The sequence below is a fragment of the Diceros bicornis genome, chromosome 12 (assembly GCF_020826845.1).
Source record: "Diceros bicornis minor isolate mBicDic1 chromosome 12, mDicBic1.mat.cur, whole genome shotgun sequence".
In the NCBI taxonomy this organism is placed as follows: Eukaryota; Metazoa; Chordata; class Mammalia; order Perissodactyla; family Rhinocerotidae; genus Diceros; species Diceros bicornis.
This window is the reverse complement of record NC_080751.1, coordinates 49,865,569-49,890,003: the sequence shown is the minus strand read 5'-3', so window position 1 is coordinate 49,890,003 and position 24,435 is coordinate 49,865,569. Positions and strand designations below refer to the sequence as shown.

The 24,435-nt window shown below is 39.1% G+C and overlaps 1 protein-coding gene and 1 long non-coding RNA gene across 2 annotated transcripts in view; both read left to right on the top strand.

Moving 5' to 3' along the window:
* LOC131412064 (uncharacterized) overlaps positions 1-7,211 on the top strand; it is a 33,521-nt gene extending 26,310 nt beyond the window's left edge. The window contains exons 2-3 of the long non-coding RNA XR_009221701.1: positions 4,263-4,394; positions 7,189-7,211. This is a non-coding gene — a long non-coding RNA (uncharacterized LOC131412064). The remainder of the gene's footprint in view (positions 1-4,262; positions 4,395-7,188) is intronic.
* Positions 7,212-7,223: 12 nt separating this feature from the next.
* The window catches only part of RASGRP3 (RAS guanyl releasing protein 3), a 37,904-nt gene continuing 20,692 nt past the window's right edge, over positions 7,224-24,435 (top strand). Inside the window, exons 1-9 of the mRNA XM_058551449.1 lie at positions 7,224-7,384; positions 8,370-8,472; positions 10,279-10,341; positions 10,875-11,006; positions 12,257-12,404; positions 13,852-14,025; positions 14,407-14,523; positions 16,515-16,790; positions 23,477-23,554. Of these exons, the coding sequence (XP_058407432.1) occupies positions 7,315-7,384; positions 8,370-8,472; positions 10,279-10,341; positions 10,875-11,006; positions 12,257-12,404; positions 13,852-14,025; positions 14,407-14,523; positions 16,515-16,790; positions 23,477-23,554 (1,161 nt within the window). The 5' untranslated portion in view covers positions 7,224-7,314. The remainder of the gene's footprint in view (positions 7,385-8,369; positions 8,473-10,278; positions 10,342-10,874; positions 11,007-12,256; positions 12,405-13,851; positions 14,026-14,406; positions 14,524-16,514; positions 16,791-23,476; positions 23,555-24,435) is intronic.

Genomic DNA, 24,435 nt, shown 5'->3' with positions numbered 1-24,435 from the left:
ATCCATAAATGTGGCATAGTTTATTCTCTGTGTCACCATTATGGCCCACTTATAATGTTTTAACTTTGCTTTAAGTACTAGGCTCATTTCCTAAGCTCACACTATCCCGGTTGGGTGGCGATAGAAACAACTGTGACAGTGCTGGCAATAAGACTGTGATGGAGCACACTGGGAAAAGTAACTGATTGGTGGAAATAAAATAGATAGAGACGTTCAAAGAACTGACTGGTGAAGTTGAAAGAAAAGGAAAAATAAATTAAAACAAGACCAATGCAGAAACAACCAAAGAATACCAAATATGACAAGTGAACCGAGAAATAAGAGTAATGTATCTTGTGAGATTTACGAGTTTTTTAAAGACAACAGATGATGAGGGCATTGGAGAATGTGCGTGGTGGGGCAGATATACAGAAATCCTGGCTGGCAGGATGGAGAATATGGGGATAGTGGCTGAGGTTATACTTGCCAGAATGAAATATCCTGGATCAAGCCAAAGGGTGGGAGGTAAATGATTTCTTTATTATTTCATTTCCAATAGTATCTATCTTCCTCTTCCCCATTTCAAGCAAAACTAGGTGAAACGGGGGCAGGGATCCATGCTACCAGGAAGAAACCACCTTGCAAACGCCAGCCATGCTTTAGCTCTGAGGTTCGTACTTATGGAAACCGTGTGTAACTAGACTATAACAACAGAAACCCGGAAATGCCTGCTTCACACAGAAGAAACTTGCCATATAAGTTGTTCTAGAAAATTTGCCTTGAACAATTTCAGAAACATGACACAAGTGAATGGTATAATAGCCCAAGGAACAAGGAACATTAAACTTCTTCTCAAAACAAACTCCAGAAGAAGAGAAGCATCAGCCTTCTACCCTAGATGGAAATACTTTCAATACTTCTGGTTTCTTTCTTCTGTTCTTCACAACATCTTTTGCATATTTTCTCCTCTTGATAAACCTCAGACCTGTTCCCATCATACCTTCCAGCAGAGGACCTTGACTCCTTCTTTTCAGAGTAAATAGAAGTCACCAGAGGAACTTCCTGGACTTCTTGCTATCACAAGGACAAATCTACCTATATCTATACCCATTTTTTTTCTCGTTCCTGCTGTTACAGTGAAAGAGATGACCCTCTACTTTATCCAAGGTAAATCCCTCCACCTGTACATGAGTCTATCACTCTGGTCCTCCCACGGACCTTTACGTGGATCAAATTCTCCTTCTCCTGTCCTTTAAATTTCCCTTTCCACTGATTCTTAGCACTTAAACATGTTCAGGTGTCAACCTAGAAGTCTGTAACAGAGATCCAGAAACTAACTCATTTCCTTTGGATATCTCAGACATCCAACTCAACATGTCCAAAAGTGAACTAATGATCTGTCCCCTCCACCCCATGAACCTCCTACTCTTTCCTTCTCCTCTCAATTTCTCAGTCTCAGGGGAATGGAACCATAACCCAACCAAATGTCTAGTTAGAAATCTGGGAATTATCCCTGATTCCTCCTTTCTGCTCATTCCCCATAGCCAATGGATCAGCAAATATTGCTGGATCTATCTTCAAAATATATTCTCTAACCAACCATTTCTCTCCATCTCCATGGCCACACACTCGTAGAGAAAACTATCATCTCTTGCCTGGATGGTTATAACTGATCACTAACAGTTTGACTACTAACTGGTTTCTCAATCACCAGTGTAGGTCTTTACTAATCTCTTCTCCATACTGTAGCCAGAGGGATCTGTAAATAATCCAAATATGATCATGCCACTCTCCTGCCCACCATTAAAACAGTGGTTTCCCATTGCACTTCAAAAAGTCCATACTCCTTAATCTAGCTTACAATACTCTTCATTAGCTACTCCTACTGACTTTTTAGTCTCATCTCTTGCCACTTTTAATTCTTCAGTCATTCTAAATGTCTTTCAACTTTTCTTAATTGCCATCTTTTCACCCACTCTTTGCCCAGCTAAAAATTCTCTGTCTCCTGGACTAAATTAGTGCCCCATAAATTAGTGCCCCATCACTTCATAGGATACTTTTTTGAAATTACTTGTTTAATTCTTTGCTGGAGTGTATGAGCAAGAATCATGTCTGTCTTGCTCACCAATTTGTCCTTCTCTCTGCTCACCCCCAACCTCCTCTACAGCCATTCTAGTACCTTGCTTAGTATCTGGTGTCTAATAGATGCTCAGTAAGTATTTGTCAAATAAATTAATTATCTTTCAGAGTTTTGTTATCATTTCTCTTCTTGAACTCAGTAATCTTGATTCCCCCACGGAATCTCAGAGAATATAATCATAGCACTTTAAAAATCTTATGTCTATGTGTGTGGTGATGGGTTGTAATTAGTATTTTGGTGGTGAACATGATGTAATCTATGCAGAAATAGAAGTACAATGATGTACACCTGATATTTTTACAATGTTATAAACCAATGTGACTGCAATAAACAAAAAATTAAAAAAAAAATAAAGAAATGTAAATAAAATAAATAAATAAATAAATAAATAAAAATCTTATGTCTATGGTGAGAAAGGGAGATAAGCTTGAATGTTGCCGGAACAAAAAATGCTATGACACCTTAGTTCTTAATCCTTAAGGCTTAAAGATTTGTAATAATTACCACTCATTTTCACAAAGGATTTAGGCATTTAGAGAAACCCCCTTGTCTCCATATGAAGGGCATATGAATGTAAAGACATATCCATGGTCATATAGTTATAAAGATAATATCGGCCATTAGGAGGGAAGAGTCTTCAAGGGTTTTTGTTTGTTTCTTCTTGCAATAGAGATAATGCTATAGACAAGACTATCTTTGGAAGTTCTAATATGGCCAACATCATTTTAAAACTATTTGTTGAATACTTACTAGATATAATATTTCACCTTATAAATCCTTCAATCCTAGAGCCAGAAGCAACTTTTGCTGTCATTTTGGCATGCTTCCTAGACACCGTCTGGGAATTTAGTCTACAACATCTCTGACAGTCATTACCTTACTTTGGCTCAAGAACTTTCAGGAATGGGATTCCATTGCTGATGAGGCCACCTGCCCCACTAGTAGATGCTCTAGTGCCACAATATTTTTTCTCCCATTTTCTTTTACGTTCTCTAAACTAACATCTCTCTTTCTGTCACTTCTACACGTAGGTCCTCTACATCACCTTAAGTCCTCAACTTAAAAGCCTTTAAATATTGGAAGGGAAGAGGTAGTGCAGGCAAAAGGCAACACCTTTCCCAAGCACCCACTGTTTTGCAGGACACATGTGGGTGCATTTTATGTTACCTCACTAACTTCTTAAACAATCTAGTAGAGTAAGCAGAATTAATGGCATTTTACTCAGAGGTAAGTAAAACTTTCCTCATTTGTTTATCTAATGTTGAAATCCAATTTTTAATTACTCTAAAAGTTCTGAGTCAAGAGCCTGGGTGCTAATTTATATCTGTTGATGGATAGTTGCATGGAATTGGCTCCTTTTCACTATTTCTAAAATCGGGAGCATAGTCCTTATTGTCCCAGGCAATCTCACGAGGATTTTTTTTTGAAGATAGAGGCTTTGCCAGTCTTGTTAATCAAAGTCTTTTGCTGTATGAACTCATCATGGCTTTTGGAAATCACACTCAACAGAACTCTATTGCCCTTTGGAAGAGAGAACTTTTCTCCTAGAAATAATTCAAGCCCTGGGGAAATTTTGGCTTATTGTGTCCTTTTCAGATTTGTGAGAAATGTTGATGCTGGGGAACAATCATTTTCATTGCAGCCAGAGAGTACCTATCAACACTAAAGCAAGTCCTAAACCATTGGGAGACTAAACAGCCTGGACTAAAATAACATTGACATTCACGTTGAGACACTCAGGAGAGATTTAGATCAGAGTTTGATGATCACCACAACAAACTGTTTTAGAGATTTACTAACATTCCAAAGTCACTGTTTGGAAATTCTTAATGAGTAATCCACTGATATATGTATATTTGGACTAAAATAGTATTTTATACTATGTGTATAAATTTTGGTTTTGCCCCATTTGTAGGTTTTTAATAGGCTGAATTTTTGTTTAGCTACTTGATTTAAAAAATATCATGTCACCAAAATATTTTGAATATTTTTTGTTTTAATTGACTCTGTGGCTGAAGTTTAGACAAAATCTCAAAAACCACTTATAATTCAAGGGTTTTGGAAATTCTTTAACATAATGTGAATTCTTTTAGTTTTGTATTATTTAACTCTGTCTGGGGATTTCTTTCTGTTCTTTTATCAGGTTCTCCAAAGTACCTGTTATTCAGGCTGGATAAAAACTTCTATAGATTGTGTCCCCAGTGCATTTTCTGATGATGATAAGTGCCCTTAAAATTCTTTCAGACCTGAATATCTATCTGTGTGAAACTGATAGGTAAGTATTTCTTTAAACTATTGTAGATTATGTAAGAAACTCACCAAAATAAATGTGCCTAGAAAAATGAAAAGAAACATGCCATGATATTAACAAGTTATCTTTGGATGATGAGATTTCTTTTCCCTTACTATCCTATTTTAAATGATGAATGTATGTTGCTTTTACAATAAAGAAGGTTTATTTGTGAAAAAGCAGTTGTAGACACAATAATATCCACACATATGAAATGAGATCTCAGGTACATGTGTAGGTGACTGAATGCTAAGCAGGGATTCAGACACATCTACTGATTGCAGAAACAGATTGTAACCAGAGAGCTCGGCCCACCTGGCTCTCATGTGCTGACTCCTTGGCAGATCACAAATATAACTCCAAACAATGGTGACAGGTCTTTGGTAGCAGGTTATTTCTAACCCCTTGTAGAAGGTCAAAACCTTCCCCAAACAGATCAGGTGAATAATTTTGGTTTTGACCAGAGAAACTGGTTTAATTAATCTAGGCTGTTTGGTTCTAAGTAATATATTTACTACTCAGTAACAAGAGTTAACAAGATAAAAAATTCTGTATATACTATAAGGTAATCAAACTTGTCAATTGTCCAATGGGATTGGCAGAATTTATATTAGGGAAATCAGAGAAGTGCTGACCCAAAATGTCCTGGAAGAGGTTCTTATTATGAAAATAAGCAGACGCTATTAAGTCTAGAAAGCTGGCAGGAACTTCTGTCCCAGTGATGTTTGCTAAAAGCTGATTTAAATTAGTAAATCACATTTAAAAATAGCCTTTTAAAAATTTATAGTACACATTCATACAAATATACACCTATTCAAAGACAAAATTTTGACAATTTTCATTTTATTCATTTATTCATCCATCCGTCCACTCATTCATTAATTTAGCAAATGCTTTTTTGAGTATCTTCTACATCAGAGGCAAAATCTTGGGAGTTGGGGAGTAAACCAGAGAACAAACACAAAAATCCCTACGTTCATGGAGCTTATGTTTACAGTACTAGAGAGACTAAAAAACAAATAAAGTAAAATATATAGTATGTGAGATGGGGATACGTATTATGAAGAAAAATAAATCCAGGAAGCGAGGTAGGGCATGCCAAGTGGGAGGTGGGCACAGAGAAAGAAGTAGTGTTGTTTTAAATAGGATGGTTAGGAAAGGCCTTACCAATAAGGTAACTTGGTAGAAGAGATGGTTCCAGACAACTTTAATATCCCCCTTTCACAAATCATTTGAGCAGCAGAAGTGGGAGAGCATTGATCCAGGGTTCCTGTTATTTTTATTGCACATGTGAGATAACCCTTCTTTTTATGCTCTACGAGTAGTAGATTCAGCACAAGAATATGACTCTTACACAGAAATAATACACAGTAAACATTTTTCCTCCATAGTGATATGCCTGGTGAATAGATTCACTGAAATGCCACTCTTCAGTGGTCCTATTGAACTAATACAACCATACATATGGAAATTAGCTTTTTTCCCTGTTCCTTCATGTGTTTGCTTTCTGAAGTTGACTATGAGCCCATTGAAGACAGGGATGGGACAATGATTTGTTCATCTTGCCAGTCTCAATGCCTAGCCCAGTGCCTAGCATTTGTCAAGTGCTCAACGATTACCAGCTGAATAAATAAATTTTGAAAGTAAAAGAGACATTGACTTCAAACAGTTCATGAGATGAATTCCCAATGGCCACATTTACCTACTAAACTGTCCAAAGGGGATAACCGTCTTACATCCTGGTGACCTCTGGACCTCAAACCCTATAGGCACCTGGCATCAAGGACTTGCTCTGTAAAATAAGATGTTTGTGTGTCCCCAACAGGGATACTTTCTGTATAAGCAGCTCTAAGAGCTTGTTTCAAATCACTTTTTCCCCACAACAGTGCTATAAAATGGGACTGCTGTCATCCCCACATTTTTCTTCTACCTCTGTGACAGATAATCTGGCTTATATCCTTTCTCTGAGACGATGTGGAGGAATGATATTCATCACACTAGATTAAGGGGACAAAATTATGACAGCGTGTGATATCCACACTTCGGGGAATAGTAAAAGGGAAAAGGGAACCCCAAAGCTGTATTTTATAATAGAGTCCTGATTCTAGACCTTAATAATTGTGTGAGTTTTTTGGACAAGTTACTCAATCTCTGTGAATCCCATGATCTCATCTGTAAACTAGGAATAATAATTACTACCTCACAGTATTGTTCTGAAGGTCAAGTTGGATAATATATGTAAAGCATTTGGTATGGTGCCTGGTACATAATCTGGGTGTTCAACAGATTGTTGTTAATATTTTTACTACTACTACTAATACTGTTACTATTGGAAAACTTAGACAAAAAAGATTTTTTTTTAACCAGTTGTTGAACATTTATATGATCACTGAGGATAATGCTCATAAATATATTTGCACTTTAAAATTTATCTCCCTCTATATATTTGTAATAACATTAAACCATGTTTATAATATTCTTGAAAGTCTTACCACTTAAGAATATGAAGAAAGTATAAAATATGTATCAAAAAATATCAGCTGCAAAATGGGATGATGCTTAATAGGGAACATCTCCATGTTCTCAGAGCACCATACATGCTAAAGGACAACTTAGCAGGCATTTTGCCATCATGGTGGTTGATGCAATCTCTGTTGCTTTGATACTTTTCTTTTAGAAAGATACAGTCAATGAAAGTCATTATCTTTTCGGGTAGGAAAGTGACGCTTTAATGGGGTCTGAACTCTAGTCTGATAACTTTCTTTTCTTGTTTCTTTAGCATCTTGAAGTATAATTAAGGACAGAGACCACCACTAGGCACAAACATCACCAACTTGCATGATTATGGAGGTGGTCTGTCTGATGCTGAAAATGTCTCTAGTTTTTTGACAACGGTTGCATAACCATGGGGTCAAGTGGACTTGGGAAAGCAGCAACATTAGATGAATTGCTGAGTACTTGCATTGAGATGTTTGGTACGAGCCTTTTCTCTCTTTGTATATCTTGATACCATCACTTCCTCCTATTCAGATACAAATGTTTCTGTGGAATGGATTTCAATCTCCATACCTTGGTATTTAAGGTCTTTTTGATTGACCCTAATCCGTTTCCCCAGTATCGCTGATCTCTGCATTTCCTTCCTTTTACTGCCCACAGTTCATACTCCAGCCACACTGTCCACTTAATGTTTCTGGAACATTCTCTGCATCTTTCTACCTCCATGCCTTTCATTGAAAATCTGCTTCAGGGCTCATCTCAGATGTCATCTCCGATGTTCATAACACCATTCCTAACCTCCCCGTCAGGAATGCTGATTGCTTCCTCTGCCCTCCCACAGCCCCTTGTAACTTTCTGATAGCACATGGTATATGCTGCTGTGATCATTTCTTGGTCTTTTGCCTTAGACAAGTGTGGGTAGAACAATCTGCTGCATTCTATATTTGCATATATATCTTATATCTCCTACTAGATTATAGACTTTACAGCTATATGCTTTTTATGTTGTTTATGTGTTTTGGATTATTCCTTGCACAAATAGGGTCACAAAGGAGTTATTTGCTGAATTAATTGTTATAGGAAGAGTTAAACCAGAGTGGGGTTGCCAGATAAAAAATACAGGATGATCAGTTAAATCTGAATTTCAGGTAAACCATATTTTTACTATAAGTATGTCCTAAATAATACACGGGACATACTTATACTAAAAAGTTATAGGTGGTTTATGTTAATTCAAATTTATCTAAGTGTCCTGTACTTTTATTTGCTAAATCTGGCAACCGTAAACCAGAACGGTGAGACCGACCCACTTAACATGCAAGGAAATGCCAGCAGAAGTAGGAGGAAAACAGTAATTGGGTCTATGAGAAATTTTTGACACTAATGTTTCTCTACTGATATTAGAAAAAGAGAAGAGTAGTACTGTTGTCTCCTCACCACTCATTTTATTTTATTTTTTAACAGATGACAATGGAGAGCTGAATAATAGTTATTTGCCAAGAATAGTTCTACTAATGCACCGATGGTATTTATCTTCCACTGAATTGGCAGAAAAACTTCTCTGCATATATCTTTTCAACTACTGTGTAATTTTTACAATCATAAATCAAGTTCTGTATTTAGATAGAGTGTGTAACCAAAGCCAGTAAATTAAGATGAATAAACAGTCTTCAGTCAGTTATCCAGCTGTTTTGAGAATATATATAGATGGCTAGACAAAACATCTGGATGATGGACCAAATAGTTGACTATCCTTCTGGATGTTTTGGCTCCACTTGAAAATAGTCAGTAGATATAAAATGAAACAGGAGCTGTAGGCTGAATATTTCTAACTTGTCTTAAACACTTCTGCTGTTAGTACAATGCGAGAATATTTAACACTGATTCACGATCTAATTTATTTCTTTTAGGATGGCAAAATGATGGACCTAGAGGATACAGCTTAGGCATACGGAAATGCCAGCCAAAATAATATGATCTAGCTCAGGCATAAACACCACCTAAGTTTCCACATCTTCCCTTCCTGGCAAGACACAAAGAACATTCTAGCAGGTTTATTGTAATTTGTTGATTGATATTAATTTTAGATTTCCTTCTGCCATAAAAGCAAAAAAAAATAGTTAGAAACTCCTTCTATAATAAGGGCTTTTATCAGTCCGCCACTTTTGTACATAATGCAGTCCTGAAAGGTAGTTGAAAGCCAAATGACTGAAAATGGCAAAATAGTCTCACATTTATAAGGAGCTTTTATTCCGTGAGGTCTAAGGTATATTACGTAATCACTAATGTTGGTTCCTGCAGTCTCTGCCTACTTCAAGCCCAGGAGGCCCTGCAAATGGGTAAGAAGCCTTACAGGGCAGGGGATATCTGAGAGGGACAGGGTCCGTTAAGTGTTATTAGGGCCAAGTGGGGCTTCCACCTGCTCACTTCAAGCTTCCTCCACTTTCAACTTCTTCCCTTTATCCTCCCCACAACTCAGGGCAGAAGGGAATGTTACAGAGGATAATGGTACATTCACCCTAAAGAGGTCCCTGGAAGTGAACAAGATCCTAGTCCCCAGTGTTCCAACAGTTTCCGGGTCCTGCTATTGAGGGTAGCGCATAGGGAAGGATGGAGATGATTGACTCAGTCTGGCCCTATCCCTCCTCAGGATCCAAACATTGTCTAAGGAATGTACCCACAAACAGCGTTTTCATTAGTATGTCCACTGATGTATGAAACACAAATAAAAAAGGATATTTAGGCATAGTCAAGTCTACTATCTGCAAGTACAGATTGTATAAAAGTTGAAACTGCCTGTGAATCAACATTTCTTTAGATTTTCCTCCCTTTGGATTTCTTGCTCGCCACATATCCACAGCGCCTGGTAAATAGCAGGAGTTCAATAAAATTTTGTTAAAAAGAGTATGAATAAACAAACTTAAGAAGAAATTACAACACAACCCATGTATTAATATACCTAAAAATGACATTTTCAAATACCAAAGAAATTAGAGTACTTATATAAGGCATTAATCCTAAATACAAAATCATTTTGGCTCACATGACTATCAATTTTAAATTATCTATAATTGGCAGTATATTTGTAATTACAGTTGACAGTCATCACTTGGTACATGCTCAGAAAGGTAAAACTAATTTTATGTGCGTTCCCTTCCAGACCAAAAAATACATCACAGAGTAATAACACATCAAGTTTAAGTTATTCAGTGTTGATGTCATCAGAACCCACTTCTCTCCCCATTTGAACGTCCACATAACCCAAATGTCCCCAGTATGGCCCTCTTATTAGGAATTCATCTAAACTGATCAAACAGCTGAAGGTGTGTGTAAAGGAAACAAGATGCAAGGATTTTTTCTTTAACTAGTGTACGTATCGAAATGCCAGTGGAGAAAGTTGCAACGAATTTCGATTAAAGATCTGCTACTTCATAAGGTAAATATACTTACAAATTTAATTGTACTGTAGTTTCTGGTTCTGGAATTGTTGACAATTTCCTTTTCCCCAAGCAGCAGACCTAGTTTGACAACAGAATCAGCTCAGATCCTCCTTTTATTGACTTTGTTAAAATTGGCCCTCTTCTGTTCCTAGGAGTAAAATTTATCTTTCTTTTGGACTAGAGATCAAGCAGTGGTAAATTGCGAGTAGGGAATGAAGCCAGCACATTTTTTCCCTATTCCTTCACTGTACACATTCCCACCTACTTCCCATGAGTTGAGAGAAGAGTTTCCTCTCAGCTATGGTTCTAGAGCGAGTCAGAGAGGCTCAGGGTGAGATTGGTGGACTTGGGTCCTTGGTTGAAGGAAGGAAGAGTGAGACTCAGTGTGATGGATGGGACACGGGAGATGGCTAATTTGGGGTATGGTCCTGGATTCATTGTTGAATGTAATCTGTAAAATGATACAATGGTTTCCATAGACGTCTGACTTAAAATCTTCCAGTTGTCAAAAATATTTGATGCCTTTCAGGTACTGGATTCTGAAGTTTCCTGCAGAGTTTAATTTGGACCTTGGTTTGATCCGTATGACTGAGGAATTCCGGGAAGTAGCTAGTCAACTAGGATATGAAAAACACATCAGCCTTATCGACATATCCAGCATGTAAGTGTGGCACAAGCCTCTTTAAAACATGATGAGTCCACTGTTTGGGGAGGGAGTAGTGATGACTCAACTTGACCTGAACCCATACCACTTTAGAATCAGGGTGTACTTCTTTGAGGAAAGCCTTGCTGCAGTGAGCACAGCCCCATTGGACATAGTTCATCTCTCCAAGCTTCAGTTTCTTTATTTGTAAAATGGGGACAGTACCTTTCCCGTGGGGTTATTATAAGCATCCCATAAGTACGTAAGATAGCATGTGAAAGCATTTGACACATAAATGATATACAGTATTAAATTGCTGAATCTAGTTAATGGCTCCTATGCCTTTGCCACTCATAGTGTGGTCCGTGGACCAGCAGTATTGGCATCACCTGGGAGCTCAATAGAAATGCAGAATCTCAGGGCCCACCCTAAACCTGCTGAATTGGAAACTGCATTTTAATAAAATCCCCAGGGGACTCATGTGCTCATTCGAGTTTGAGAAGTCCTGTACCATGGTACTTCTGAGGTCAGCCTGAGGCTGTGCAAATGTTGACCATATTTGTGCCATGGACCGGTTAGCTCAGTTATTAGGAAATTGGTGCTAATTAGGCTAGGATTTTATATCAACTAGTTGACTTTGCACAGAGAAAACTATTTTATGACCCTAAGTATGGTTATCCATCATTCAAATATATGCTCTTATGTCCTAGACATTCATACTCTTGTCTATTTTCCTAGAACACTTCTTTAAGAGTGATCAACAGTGAGTGATCCAGGAATCATTAGGGATGTTGTTAAAAATACAGATTATTCAGGTTCATTCCTAGTAAATCAGAATCTCTGGCAGCTAGGTCCAGGCTTCTGTCTTTATAATCAGCTTTTTAGATAATCCATATGTTGCCAAAATGTGAGAACCAGCTTCTGGTGGTTTCCATGTGCCTTAAATCACCATCTATATATCGATAAACTCTCAAATTTACATACCTAGCCCTGATCTCTCCCTTGTGATTCAAATCTTCCTGGTCACAAGACCAAGTAAGGGATTCTGGATGGATCAGTGCAAACCCACCCTGTCTGGAAAAATAACTGGAAGTTTATGTTCTATTGGCAATGGGTCAGTGGTTTTCTTTTCAAATATGAAGGACAGGGTGTGTATTTTGCACAAGCCCCTGGAAGCAGGCCAAGAGTGACAGAGTCAGTAGGTTAATAACTTCCATTGAGTGGAATGGGCTTTCAGCACATTGACCAGACTCACTTTTCTTTTATAGTCCTTCCTATGACTGGATGAGAAGAGTCACACAGAGGAAAAAAATATCCAAGAAGGGAAAAGCCTGTCTGCTGTTTGACCATCTGGAGCCCATTGAATTGGCTGAGCACCTCACTTTTCTGGAGCATAAATCTTTTAGAAGGATCTCAGTAAGAAACTTGACATTTATTCTTCCAAGGATAACAATCACCATGCCAACTTTCCCAAGAGCTGCGTTTTCATACTCTGAAGTGTTGGCAGCCTCTGTCACTGTGCTCCACTGGAAAAGTGCCCTTAATTCACAGGAACAATCCCTTTTAACCGAAGATAAATATTATCCTGTCTTTATTTTATGGCTCAGGAGCTATATTTCTGTCGCTATTTTCAATGTCTCCTTTCATAGGATTAAAGCATGATTTTCTAAATACTCAGCAGAGATTTAACCATTCAAGGTTTATTTCATTCCATTGACTTCTCCCAAGTGAACATGCTTTGTTAGGCCCTTCATTTGGGGGAAGAAATATTTATTTAGGTCGGGATTTGTGTAAATGCCTAATTATGGGTGTAGGTTGAAAATAGGAATTGTAGGCTTTGAGGAGAATCTCAACTTCAGGTTGTTTCTTTCCCAGGGATGGAGATCCTGAATTAAACTTTTCTTTCCTACTCTGTCTTGATAGCATTCCTTCTCTACATCCCTTTTCTTCCTCCTGTCTGTGGTCTCTTCCTTACCACCTATGCACTCTCCACTAGTTACGACAATATTTCCACAATGGTTCACAACCAGCCTTTGTCTTTGTCTCACCAAGCTCTGGGGTAGTCACTCCTCCTTCTTTTCCAAGATCCCAGGGAATGAATTACGTTATTGCTTGCAAAAAAGGACATGAAGTTAGAAGTATGGATTTCTGAAAGACTGATTCTTTTCACCAAGTAATCCTACTAGCAGAGGACCTCAACGATTCCCCGCAGGCAGGCCATGACAGGGAACCCCTGTACTGTTTATATGATAGAAGACTCATATGTATTTGATGACATCCATGCTGACTTCCTGAAATGTGTCTGTTTCTCTAATGAGCTGCCTTACTTAATTACTATTTTTTCTTGAAAAAACTTAACAAAATTATTCTGACTTGAAATCATTATATTTATATTCATTTCCTCTTCTGTAATGTATGCCATTGTATCTCTGACTTGCCTGACCACTGGATCATCAGTAGTGGGTGCAAAATGGAGATTCTTAGGTTTTTCCTCTGGAGATACAGATCCTTTAGGTCTGGGGTGTTCCCAGAAACCATTATTTTAGCAAATGCCGTGGGTGGGTCTTATGATCCAGCAAATTTGGGACTCACTGGAATGTGACTTGGAGTCTTGTCCTTTCCTCTCCCCACCAACACTGTGATGTGTGTTAAGTGTGTGTCTGGGTATGGGGGAGTGAAATGCAACAAAATAACATGTTAAATGTACATGTATATCCAACTTGTAAGATGCCATTATAAATGTGAAGTGAAAGAAATCATTACGCCATATGAAACGATATCTCACCTCTTCTATGCAACATTCCAATTTCTGATTTTGCGAAGACTCCATATAATTCAGAGTCTCTGAATCTTCCTTTACTAGTTCACCGATTACCAAAGCTATGTCATCCATGGCTGCCTGGAGAATAACCCAACCTTGGAGAGATCTATTGCTTTATTTAATGGAATCTCTAAGTGGGTCCAGTTGATGGTGCTTAGCAAACCAAGCCCCCAGCAAAGAGCAGATGTCATCACAAAGTTTATCAATATTGCCAAGGTATGTATGTCTGATAATTAAACTGGGGTTCTTAAAGGATTCTAGATGTTCTTTATTGAGAAAAGTTGTCGAGGAAATTTGGGGTTCACAATATAAAGGACAATTAAACTACTCATAAATGTCTAATGAACAAACCATACTTTTCTCATGCAAGAAGATTGCTTTTAATTGGCAATACTTAGCGCATTTAATGTAGCTATTTTTCTCTGAAATGATTGATATATTTTTCTAGCGGAATTCACTTGTACTTAACTTTAAATTGATATTATTTTTCCTAGATCCTTGTTATTAAAATTTTGTACGCAGTCACCTGTAATTCAGAAAGGTCAGAATAATTCAAAAATTGCTACACAGTATTGATGTTAACATTTTTTATTGCAGAAGCTCCTTCAGCTCAAAAATTTTAACACCCTGATGGCTGTGGTGGGAGGCCTTAGTCATAGTTCCATTTCACGCCTCAAAGAGACCCATTCTCATCTTTCTTCAGAAGTTACAAAGGTAAACAATGGATTGGAGTAAAAAATTCATTTGTAAATTGTTTAGGGGAAGGATACTCCTAACAGATGTCACTCAGAGGGAGGAATTTTTCTTCTTAGACAATGGTAAGTTACACATGGGGGATAAAATAGGAAGGGAATGGCCACACCACCTGGAAAAACAAGTTGAAAGTGGTGACAACTGTCCCAATATGAATGCCTCGAATACCATTAACATATTGCAGTTGTAAATATTCAACAAATATGTATTTGATGCTTACTATGTGATAGGCACTGTGATAACACTGGGGGGTACAAGGGAATAAGACATAAATCATTCCTACCCTCCCCTCCTCAAATGAAGACATTGAAGGCTTGCTCTATTCATAGCACTATGTTCAACACAGTGGAAGATACAAAAGAAAGGGGAGATGTAGGCCTTGTATAGAATTCCCTCAGATTTATAGCTGAGCTGTCAGGAACAAAAATATATTTTTTAAAAAACAATGATCATTTCTCAAACCGAGCTTTTCTGCCATATTTATTTCCAGACCACCATAATATTTTTTTCTTATTGAACATAAAAGAACATTTCATCCTTATGAAACGATTTCCTTGTAAGAGTGTACTTTGCTGTATCAGTGAGGACACTCAGCTGTGAGTTAAAAAAAAAATCTTGAGATTGCTTAAACAGTAAGGAAATGGATCGTTTCGCATACCTGGAAGTCCAGAGGCAGGGTTGACTCCAGGCACGGTCTGATTAGAGCTCTGGCTCAGTTGCTCTGCCTTCCTCTGAGTATCAGTTTTTGTTTGTTGTTTGTTTTTTTCATCAGACTGGCTTCCCTCCTGATTGGGCTGTCTGCAGCAACAGGAAACTTATTTTCTCTTGTTCATGAAAGTTGAAGATAGGGAAAACTTCTCTCTTCAGCCCTGCCCTCATGGAATTAAAGCCCCTTTTAGACAGATTGGACCATCTCAAGTCACATGTCCACCCCTGGACCCATAACAGTTGTCAGAGGAATACTACGTACTGATTGGCTTAATTCTATGTTCCTGAACCAATCACAAACCAGAGGGGTGGAATTATGATGATGGTAAATCAGAACCCATCCTTGGACCAGGGAAAGGAAACAGCTCTATCTGAGTCACATGAGCTGCTTTGGGAAAGAGTAGACTGATCACAACTGGGGTCTATTAAGAAGGTCTGGTTGCTGTTAGGCAACCAACAATAACTTGTCCATATAAACAGGAGGATGTAAGCCACAGAAGCACTGCTGTCTGACCTCAAACGCTGCACTCATTCCAAGTGTAATGGGGCTCATTATGTAAGTGTTTCATTTTCCTTTAGCTTTGTACTGAATTTCAAGTAAGGAGTAAAACACATTTTAAATATTGTAAAGAATAAGAATTCAATGGAGGATCATAGGGGCTTAGAACCACCAGTATGTCTTCAAAAATTATTTATTTGAACTCCTCTTTCTTACAGAAAAGGAAACTGAGGCCCCCAAAAGTGAAGTGACTTGCTCAAGGTCACCCCTCTAGTTAGCGGCAAAGTCCAAAACCACAGCTATCTCACACCTCAGTGTGACTTTTCCTGGCCCATACAAGTGATATCTCAAATGCAACTTTCTTGGCACAACTAGGAAACTTTAATATACTACATACTTTAAATAATACCATACATGCTTGTATTTGTGGACTATAATATTTCCATGAATTGCAAAATACTTATATAGATATGATGCTATTTAACATCCCAACATCCCTAGTAGATAGGCAGAGGTGCAGGCTATTTCTGTTTTGCAGCAGAATGGAACAAGCTGTCCAATTCATAGCCAGGCCTAGTACATTTTTCTAATTTTCTTTTTCCTGGTTAATAGTTCCCTGCATCAACATTGGTGCAATTGATACTTTTCTCAGTAGCCGAGGAATTTCCTAGCCACACACTGCAGGGCCTGGGGGTGGGCAGAAGGGCAGGCTGTTTGAAACGTCTACTTTTCCATCTGTTCCCAGAACTGGAATGAAATGACAGAGCTGGTCTCCTCCAATGGCAATTACTGCAATTACCGCAAAGCCTTTGCCGACTGCGACGGCTTCAAAATCCCCATCCTTGGCGTACACTTGAAAGACTTGATAGCAGTCCATGTCATTTTCCCAGACTGGACAGAGGAGAACAAAGTGAACATTGTGAAAATGCACCAGCTCTCCGTTACCTTGAGTGAACTGGTCTCCCTGCAGAATGCCTCTCATCACTTAGAACCCAACATGGATTTGATCAATCTGCTCACGGTGAGTCCAAGGAACTGGAGTTTGTGCTAATACCTCTTCTGCACCTCACTTCCCAGGGGATGCAGGAAGATCTGTGCCAGCAGTTCACTGGGTGGGGGGACAGGGATTGAGTTCAGGGTCAGTAGATAGGGAGAAATCTCAAAGGATGAGGGGAGGGGAACCCCACACCTATAAGCAGCATGACTTGAGACCAAAATCGCCAGGCAAAAAATATTCCCCTTGCTTTGGGGGGCCCAACCTCTGCCCCTACGACTCCAGCTTCTGGAGTTCTTAGAGACGCCCTCTAGATCTGTGCTCAGCCCCTCACTCTCCGTCATCACACTTGTCTAATTAATCGCCTCCTTCTGCATGTGCTCAATTCATCTGCTTCTCTTTACCCTTGCTGTACTGCTGTAGTTGAAGCCTGGAGTAATGCGAGGACCTCCTCTGTGATCTCCCTGCCCCTTCCACCAGCCTCCCCAAACCACCAGGATGCAGTTCCCAGTCTGGCATCTGAGGCCCTTCAGGACTCCTTTTCCGACTATCAGTCTAGACTTGTTTGTCATTACTTGATCCTGTATCACACCTGCCTTTGAAGAATATTAGACTTATACTTTCCACCACGAACTGCTGCCTTCTGCTTCCTGGCCTTTGCACTTTCTTGCAAAACCCCTTCCCTACCCACCCCTGTGACTAGCTCAAATTCAAAAGTCTCTATCTTTCTGGAGCCTTCTCTGTTCCCCTCCAAAGCAGTAATGCATCTGTCAGATGTGTCGCCCTTGCACTTGACAATTTATTAACTACACGAAGTATCGCTTTGCATTAGATTTTATTTTCTGTTTATCTGCCTTATACATCACATCTTTCCAGCACCTCTCATGGTACCTGGCATATTTAGGAGCTCAACAGATGAAATGAATGCTGTATTTACGAATGATGTGGTTCAGACAGAAGACGTTCACCTACCATTCATATTTTTGGGATTTGTGACACACGCCTTTAGCTGGTCTCCAGGTCCTAGCACTTTTAGACACAACAGGAGCGTAGAAGAGAACATTTCCCATTGGTGGCTTCTGTGTCAGGGGAAGAGGCGTAACCAAATTCTCTCACCCTCGCTTAGACAAGTGGAGGGGCAACTTCCCTGTTTGAGTTTATGACACGGTAGCATGTGAAACTTGGCTCCAATACTGAATTGACTATTTTCCTTTAATGGCCATGGAGAATGAAAACAATAGTCCCTCTGAAGCTCTGAGAGCCTAAATTTCCTAGAACTGCTACATTGGAATAAGGGTGTGGTTCCTAGACCTTCTCACAAGCTGTTCCTAGAGCAGGTAATTGTTTACCAAAGAACAGAACCCCTAAGTGTATCCAATAATGCTAGCTGTACGCTTAGTATAAAGCAGAAGTGCCCAACACACAGAAATACCAATCCCTGGGGTTTGAGTTTGTGTGACAAATAGTAATCACACATTCTCTACTGGGGAAAAAAAAACTCATAATAATCTAGGCACCTGCATTTATTAGTCATTTGCCATGTAAATCTGTTGCCACAAATAAGTGACCAGCGTTGCAACCCCAATCAGACTGCAAACCCACAGACACAGGTGATAATTGCAGACTAGTCTCAAGGTGCAGCCTGGGTTTCAAGTGTCTGTGTCGGGGCTGTCTCCATGATGTGGAGGATAACTTCACAAAGCAGGTGCCTACACTTGGGCAATTTCTAATCCAGATAAAAGATAATGATGGAGTAGGGAAATTAAATTTGAGTTGTAAATGCAGCAAGCAACATCATGAAAGATATTTAGAGCAATATTGAAAGATGTTGAATGAAATTTTGGGGGTGCAAATGAAAAATCTCAACTCTAGAAATAAAAGCTAAGAAATTATTCCTTTTTGCTGGGAAGGAAAGAGGAAAAAAGGATGCCAGCTTAATCACTCTCTTGCTCTCTCTCTCACTCTCACTCTCAGAGGTGTTGAAGGAATATTTAGAAACCACCAAGCACCATACTTAGTTCTGGCAGTGTTATATAGTATAGAGTGGTGGCAAGAATCCTAGACAGGAGAATCCTAGACAGGAGATCCAGCTTTTAGCCCTGCCTCTGCAGTTACCTAGCTTTGTCTCCCTGCTAACTAGCCTTGATTCTGGATTTTTTGTAAAGGGTTTTGTGCTCATTTGTGAGGTCTCTTTCATCTCTAAACTTCTGTGATTCTAGACTTAAGGAATGGTGGAGCCTTGAGAATAAAGAACCAAGTGTCAACCAGATTCTGTAGTTCCAGCCCATCGGCTCATCAGGACAGCACAGTCCTGCATATGAGTCACTGATCATCAAGCCAATTTCTATTTAAAGCCAAGATCCTTCCTCTCTCCCCACAAGTGAAGAGAAAGTTCAATGCACAGGACTATACATTCATTCTTTCTGGCCCCTGGGGAATTAATCTCCTAGAGTGAGGACTGAGGGGATTCCCACGAGGTATTCACTGGAGCCCAGTGAGCATTTCATGAAGCGCACACGTGTAGGGATTAGGACCACAAGATTGACTGCAGCTGCCCAAATGCATCTGAAGGGGCGATTCTTTTTGCCCTGAGACTCTAGGTCAGTTTTCTGCCATTCTAAACATGGTCCCGGTGAGATAGCCGATATATGATTAAGAGCCCTGGAAGATAGAAAATGAGAGCTCTTAAGTTAATCAACAATTACTAAATGCCTACCCTGTGCAAGAGGCTGCACAGCAATGCTTGACCTTCTGTAATAACTGATGCCAGTGTTCACCCATGTTTCTCTGGTAGATTCTCACAAACACCCTGTGATGTAACTGGGACAGAGCAGCGAGTATAACATCACCCCTTCCTCTTCCCATTTTACAAATGAAGAAGCTGAGATCCATAAAGGACAAAGGCTTGCAGATGGCAAACTTCTGAATCTCAGCCTGGGGCTTTTTCTCTCTTGGAAAGTTTGCCTTGGATGGACGTTTACTCTGTATTGTGGGCATATTGGTGACATTTATTTTATTTTGCTTCTGTAAAAATTAAATTATAGGTCTCTCTCTCTCCCTCTTCATGGATGTGGAGAGATGGAATTAATTACAGGACAAAATCTCTGAGGGCAGGGACTGTGTATACCATTTTTATCATTGTAACCTTAGCTCCCTGAACAGCACTGGGCGTGTGAAGGAAGGAGGGGCACACCACCAAACTGTTGGGATTTGGGTTGTTCCCCTTTTCAGGGAAGATCTGGAGAAGACATTTTCCACTCTGATCCCAATTCACATAACCGGGAGCTTTAAAAGCTGATGCTTCTTATTTTGCGGTATATGAAATAGTCTGATGCTTTTCATAGTATTTTTAGATCTATCAGTTACGTTTACCATTCTGAGTATATGCAAATGACTGGAAAGCCCCTGTATTTTTACAGTCTCATAAAAAAAAAGAAGAAGAAGAACAATTGCAAAAATGGTAAATGGAGATAATTTGATAACCAAGTGTATTTTATTTCACAATTCTCCAATCAAGGCGATGCAGGTTCTAATGTGCGGCTAAATCCACAACTATCTTTGCTGATAGGCTCGGGTGTAAATGCAACAACCTGAAATAGTGACTCAGAACATTTTTCAGAAACAATCAAACTCAAATATGTTTAGACACAAGCAAACATTCTCGAAATCCCATTGACAAGCTGCCTATGTTCTAAAACAGTTGTGTAGGAAATAGAACAGGTCACTCTGTGTAGGACTATAAAGCCCAGGGGAGATCTGGGAAAGCAAGTAGAATCGTGGCTTGGAAAGCAGAGAGATGGCAAGCGTGACTCAGAGGCTGGCTTTACATTCAAGGATGAGCATAGTGGCGTTTGGCTGCTGCATTGACTGGAAGCCAAACCCTGCAGTTCCCATCCATGTGGCCCTCTGAACAAACCCCATCAGACACACACAAGCTCATTTAATCTTCGCAACAGTCCTGGGAGGGAGCTATTCTTTATGATTCCCATTTTACAGATCAGAAGACTGAGACTGAAGAAGATTAATGACTTGCCCATGTTCTCACCACCACTAATCAATGGAGAGCAAACATTTGGAAAAGACTAAAATATTTCCATCATAGGGTCAGGTGTCTGTCCGTTTGACATATGAAAATACCTAAGGATGTTCTGTTTCTTCTGAAAGAGCATCCTCCCTACTCAGTGTGTGGCTTGTTTGGGTTTCTGATCGGATGTTCCAGCAGTGCTGTCATCCCATCTCCAGTAGATGCGAGCATCATCATCAGTGTGCTCTCAGGCCTGGGAGGCCGAGTTAGGAGGAAAGGAACATGCTCATCAAATCCAGATTAACTCCTGATAACAAGGAATTCAGAGGGAAGAAGTCACTTGGTTTTCTATTTATGTAGCACTCACAATGCGAGGTGGCAAACGGGACTGGGATTACAGAGGTAGAAAAGACAGATGCGCTGCTTGCTTTCATGAGGTTTAGAGACCAGCAGAATCTTTTGTGGAATTTACAAAACGGTGGGCAACTGCCCACGGCAGATGTGTTTTATTTGGCCCACGTAGAATCATAAAAGTTTTCTGTTATTAGTTGCTAGTGTTTAAAAATTGGGATATTTCATATAAAACCCCAGATTTTTGACTTCTCTTGACAAATCAGAGTATACGGAAACTGTAGTCAGCCTGACAACAATTTGCCTTAGTGGAGTAGTGGTTGTCTCCCATCCATCAGAGACCACGCCTCTCCCTGTTGCTTCCCTGACACAGAGATCCAGAGTCAGATTCCACCTATCATCACAAATTTTTCTTATTGTTGAGCTAAGAGGAAAGATCCCCAAGTTAATTATATCTGCAAAGACTTTTTTCCAAAGAAGATATTTTTATACCATTGTCTCTATCAAAATATCTCTTTCATGCATCCCGTTTCACTCTTTCATATGGTGCGCTGACTCCCCAAGGCATTTGTTTGTGACCTGGGGATGATTCCTTTCCTGCAGAAAGGCAGAGCTCCTGGGAGGTTGCAGTGACAACTGTTCAGGGGAGGGTGAATACAGTGTCCATTTTTTGTGAACTTTGGATTTTCATGATCTGAAACGATGCTGGGGCAATTTTATAGTAAAATCGAGTCAATTTTATTATGTTTAGAAAAAAACTCTAGGTGACAATGTCTAGGTAAAGCTATATATGACCTGAGGTATGAAATCTTTAATTTAAATGTTGTATTAAGTCAGTAGAACAGAGACTAGAATGGTCCCTGGCACATATTAGGTGATCAATAAATACTTCTTGAATGAATGATTCAAAAATGACATTTTATAATGCCAACTTCTTTTTTAAATAAGGTAGAACAAGAAGATAAATCCTTGAAGGACATCCTTTGCCTCTGAGTTTTCTCTTGTTGCCTCCTTCTTTCTCTTCCCCTCATTCCACACCCATCCACCCGTCGCATTAAGACTTATCTTTAGACAAAACATATTAGAGGAAATTTTTCATGCCTAAATGGTTAAAGAAAGGACAGGGCACTTGGTTATCTTCGCTGCTGATGAAGTCGTGTGATTAACTGGGTGTTGTGACATTGAAGGACATAGGTGAGAAATATCCAGTTTTATTCTAAGTCTCACAACTTCTGTTTCAGGTGAAGGGGATCGTGCATTTAAAGGTTTTACAGACTTTATCGATGCTCTGCAATCTTGGTCTTGTCTTTGTCCTTGCCTGCCCTGATCTTTCTCTCCCCCTTCTTTACTTGTCCAAGTCTTCCCAGTTAGGCCCCAACTCACAAGTTCCTTTGTGAATCCATACTGAGCATTTCTGTCTTCAGTGGCCCCTACCCACAATAATATTATTAGTAACAGCTATAATAATAACAATAACATCAACACCACCAAATTCCATTTCTTGAGATTTTACTGTGTACCAGGTCCTGTGTGGAGTACTTCACGTGCATTACTCCATTTGATCTGGATAAAAATCCAATTCAGTAGGGACTTTGTGACCACACCCATTTTACAGATGTGGAAACTGAGTGTCAGAAAATAACTGGTTCAAGGTCACAGAGCTCACCAGTGGCAGGCTCAGCATTTAAACTCGGGCTCACCTGACTCCAAAACCTCTCCCTCATGCTTTATATGCTGCCTCCGTGAATAATTCCTATAGTACTTAGAGTGGGGCAACTTACTTCACACTCTGCGTGTGTTGCCTTTTGTTGATATGAACACAGCTTTTTGTGTTCAGTTCCTATTTATTCAAATAAATTGTCAGGCCCTTGAGGGCAGGACAATGATTTTATACCATTTGGTATCACCAGGACTTAGCACAATGCCCTAAAATAATAGAAACCTATTAATTCCTCCTTTATTTCTATAATACTTTAATCAAGCCTCTAAGACAGCATTTATTACATTTACCAGTCTTATTTTATGCATCTGCCCCTGCTTCTAGCCTATAAACATCAAGGATCCCTTATCTCCAGCTCAGTACTTAGTAGCTGCTCAATAAATACTATCAAGGAATTGAGTCAACGGTTCTTGCTGATGCTGATGACCACACAAAGTTTAACTTTTTCTTTTTAAAATTTCATTTTCCACCTCTGCATGCCATCGTTTTACTGTTCTGCATTCACTCAAATTATTGGACACTGGGCTTAAACATTCAGTTTGAAAAATATTTCAACAATGTAAATAAATAAATAAATAAGATCCAACATAATTATTTATCCATTCTAATTTCTTGTAGCTTTCTCTGGACCTCTATCACACAGAAGATGATATTTACAAACTGTCACTGGTGCTGGAGCCTAGAAATTCTAAATCGGTAGGTATTGTTTTCTCTGTAAGTATCAGTGCCAAACACCATGATTTGTCATTTACAGTAACCGGCCGTTACAGTGGTCCTTTGTGATCTAAGGACTGAAGAATTTTACCAGATCTATATTATTCCCATTTTACCAATGGAACAGCTTAGCTCTGACAGTTCAAGAGTTATTTCTTCACATCAGAGGCTAATAAAGAAAAATGTCATTCCCAATTACTATGTTTTATTATTGATCTTGTTTGTGTTGTGTCCCCTCTGAGAACTCACCTGCATGTAGGACCAAAAAGAACAAACCACAATTTATCGTAATGCTAAAGATCATTTAGACCTTTCCAGGATTTAAAAAAAATCCCATTTAACGTAAAATTAGATTTAACAAATTTTAAATACCCTCATTATAATTCACAAATTTCTCTGCTAATAATTGACTCAGCTCAGAATTTCAATATCACATTAGATAGTGTCTCACTTAATTGATGGCTGACTCTTAGTAATGAAACATTATGTAATGAGATTGAGGAAACTGTATTACTGAATGTGCACCCCTCATTAGTTTTAGCAAGTGGACTGTATCTTAGGTATGTTTTGCGCTAATAAAAAAATACCTGAGTGAATTTGAAATTTACAATGAGGATGAGGTTTACATGTTGAAAGGAAAAGTGTCCATGTTTGCTTCTCATACTCATATCCTGAGATCAGTTTTCTTATAAAGGTCTTATACATTACCTCCTTACCAGCTGGACTCTATGGCACATTGCCAGTGACTATATAGACCCTGAGTCTGTCTATCTATTAATACCTGCTGTGATTCTGAACCATCGGACTGAAAGAGGCAGAATGACTGTGAGAATATTGTTCTTTGGTGCTAGGAGGGCACGCCT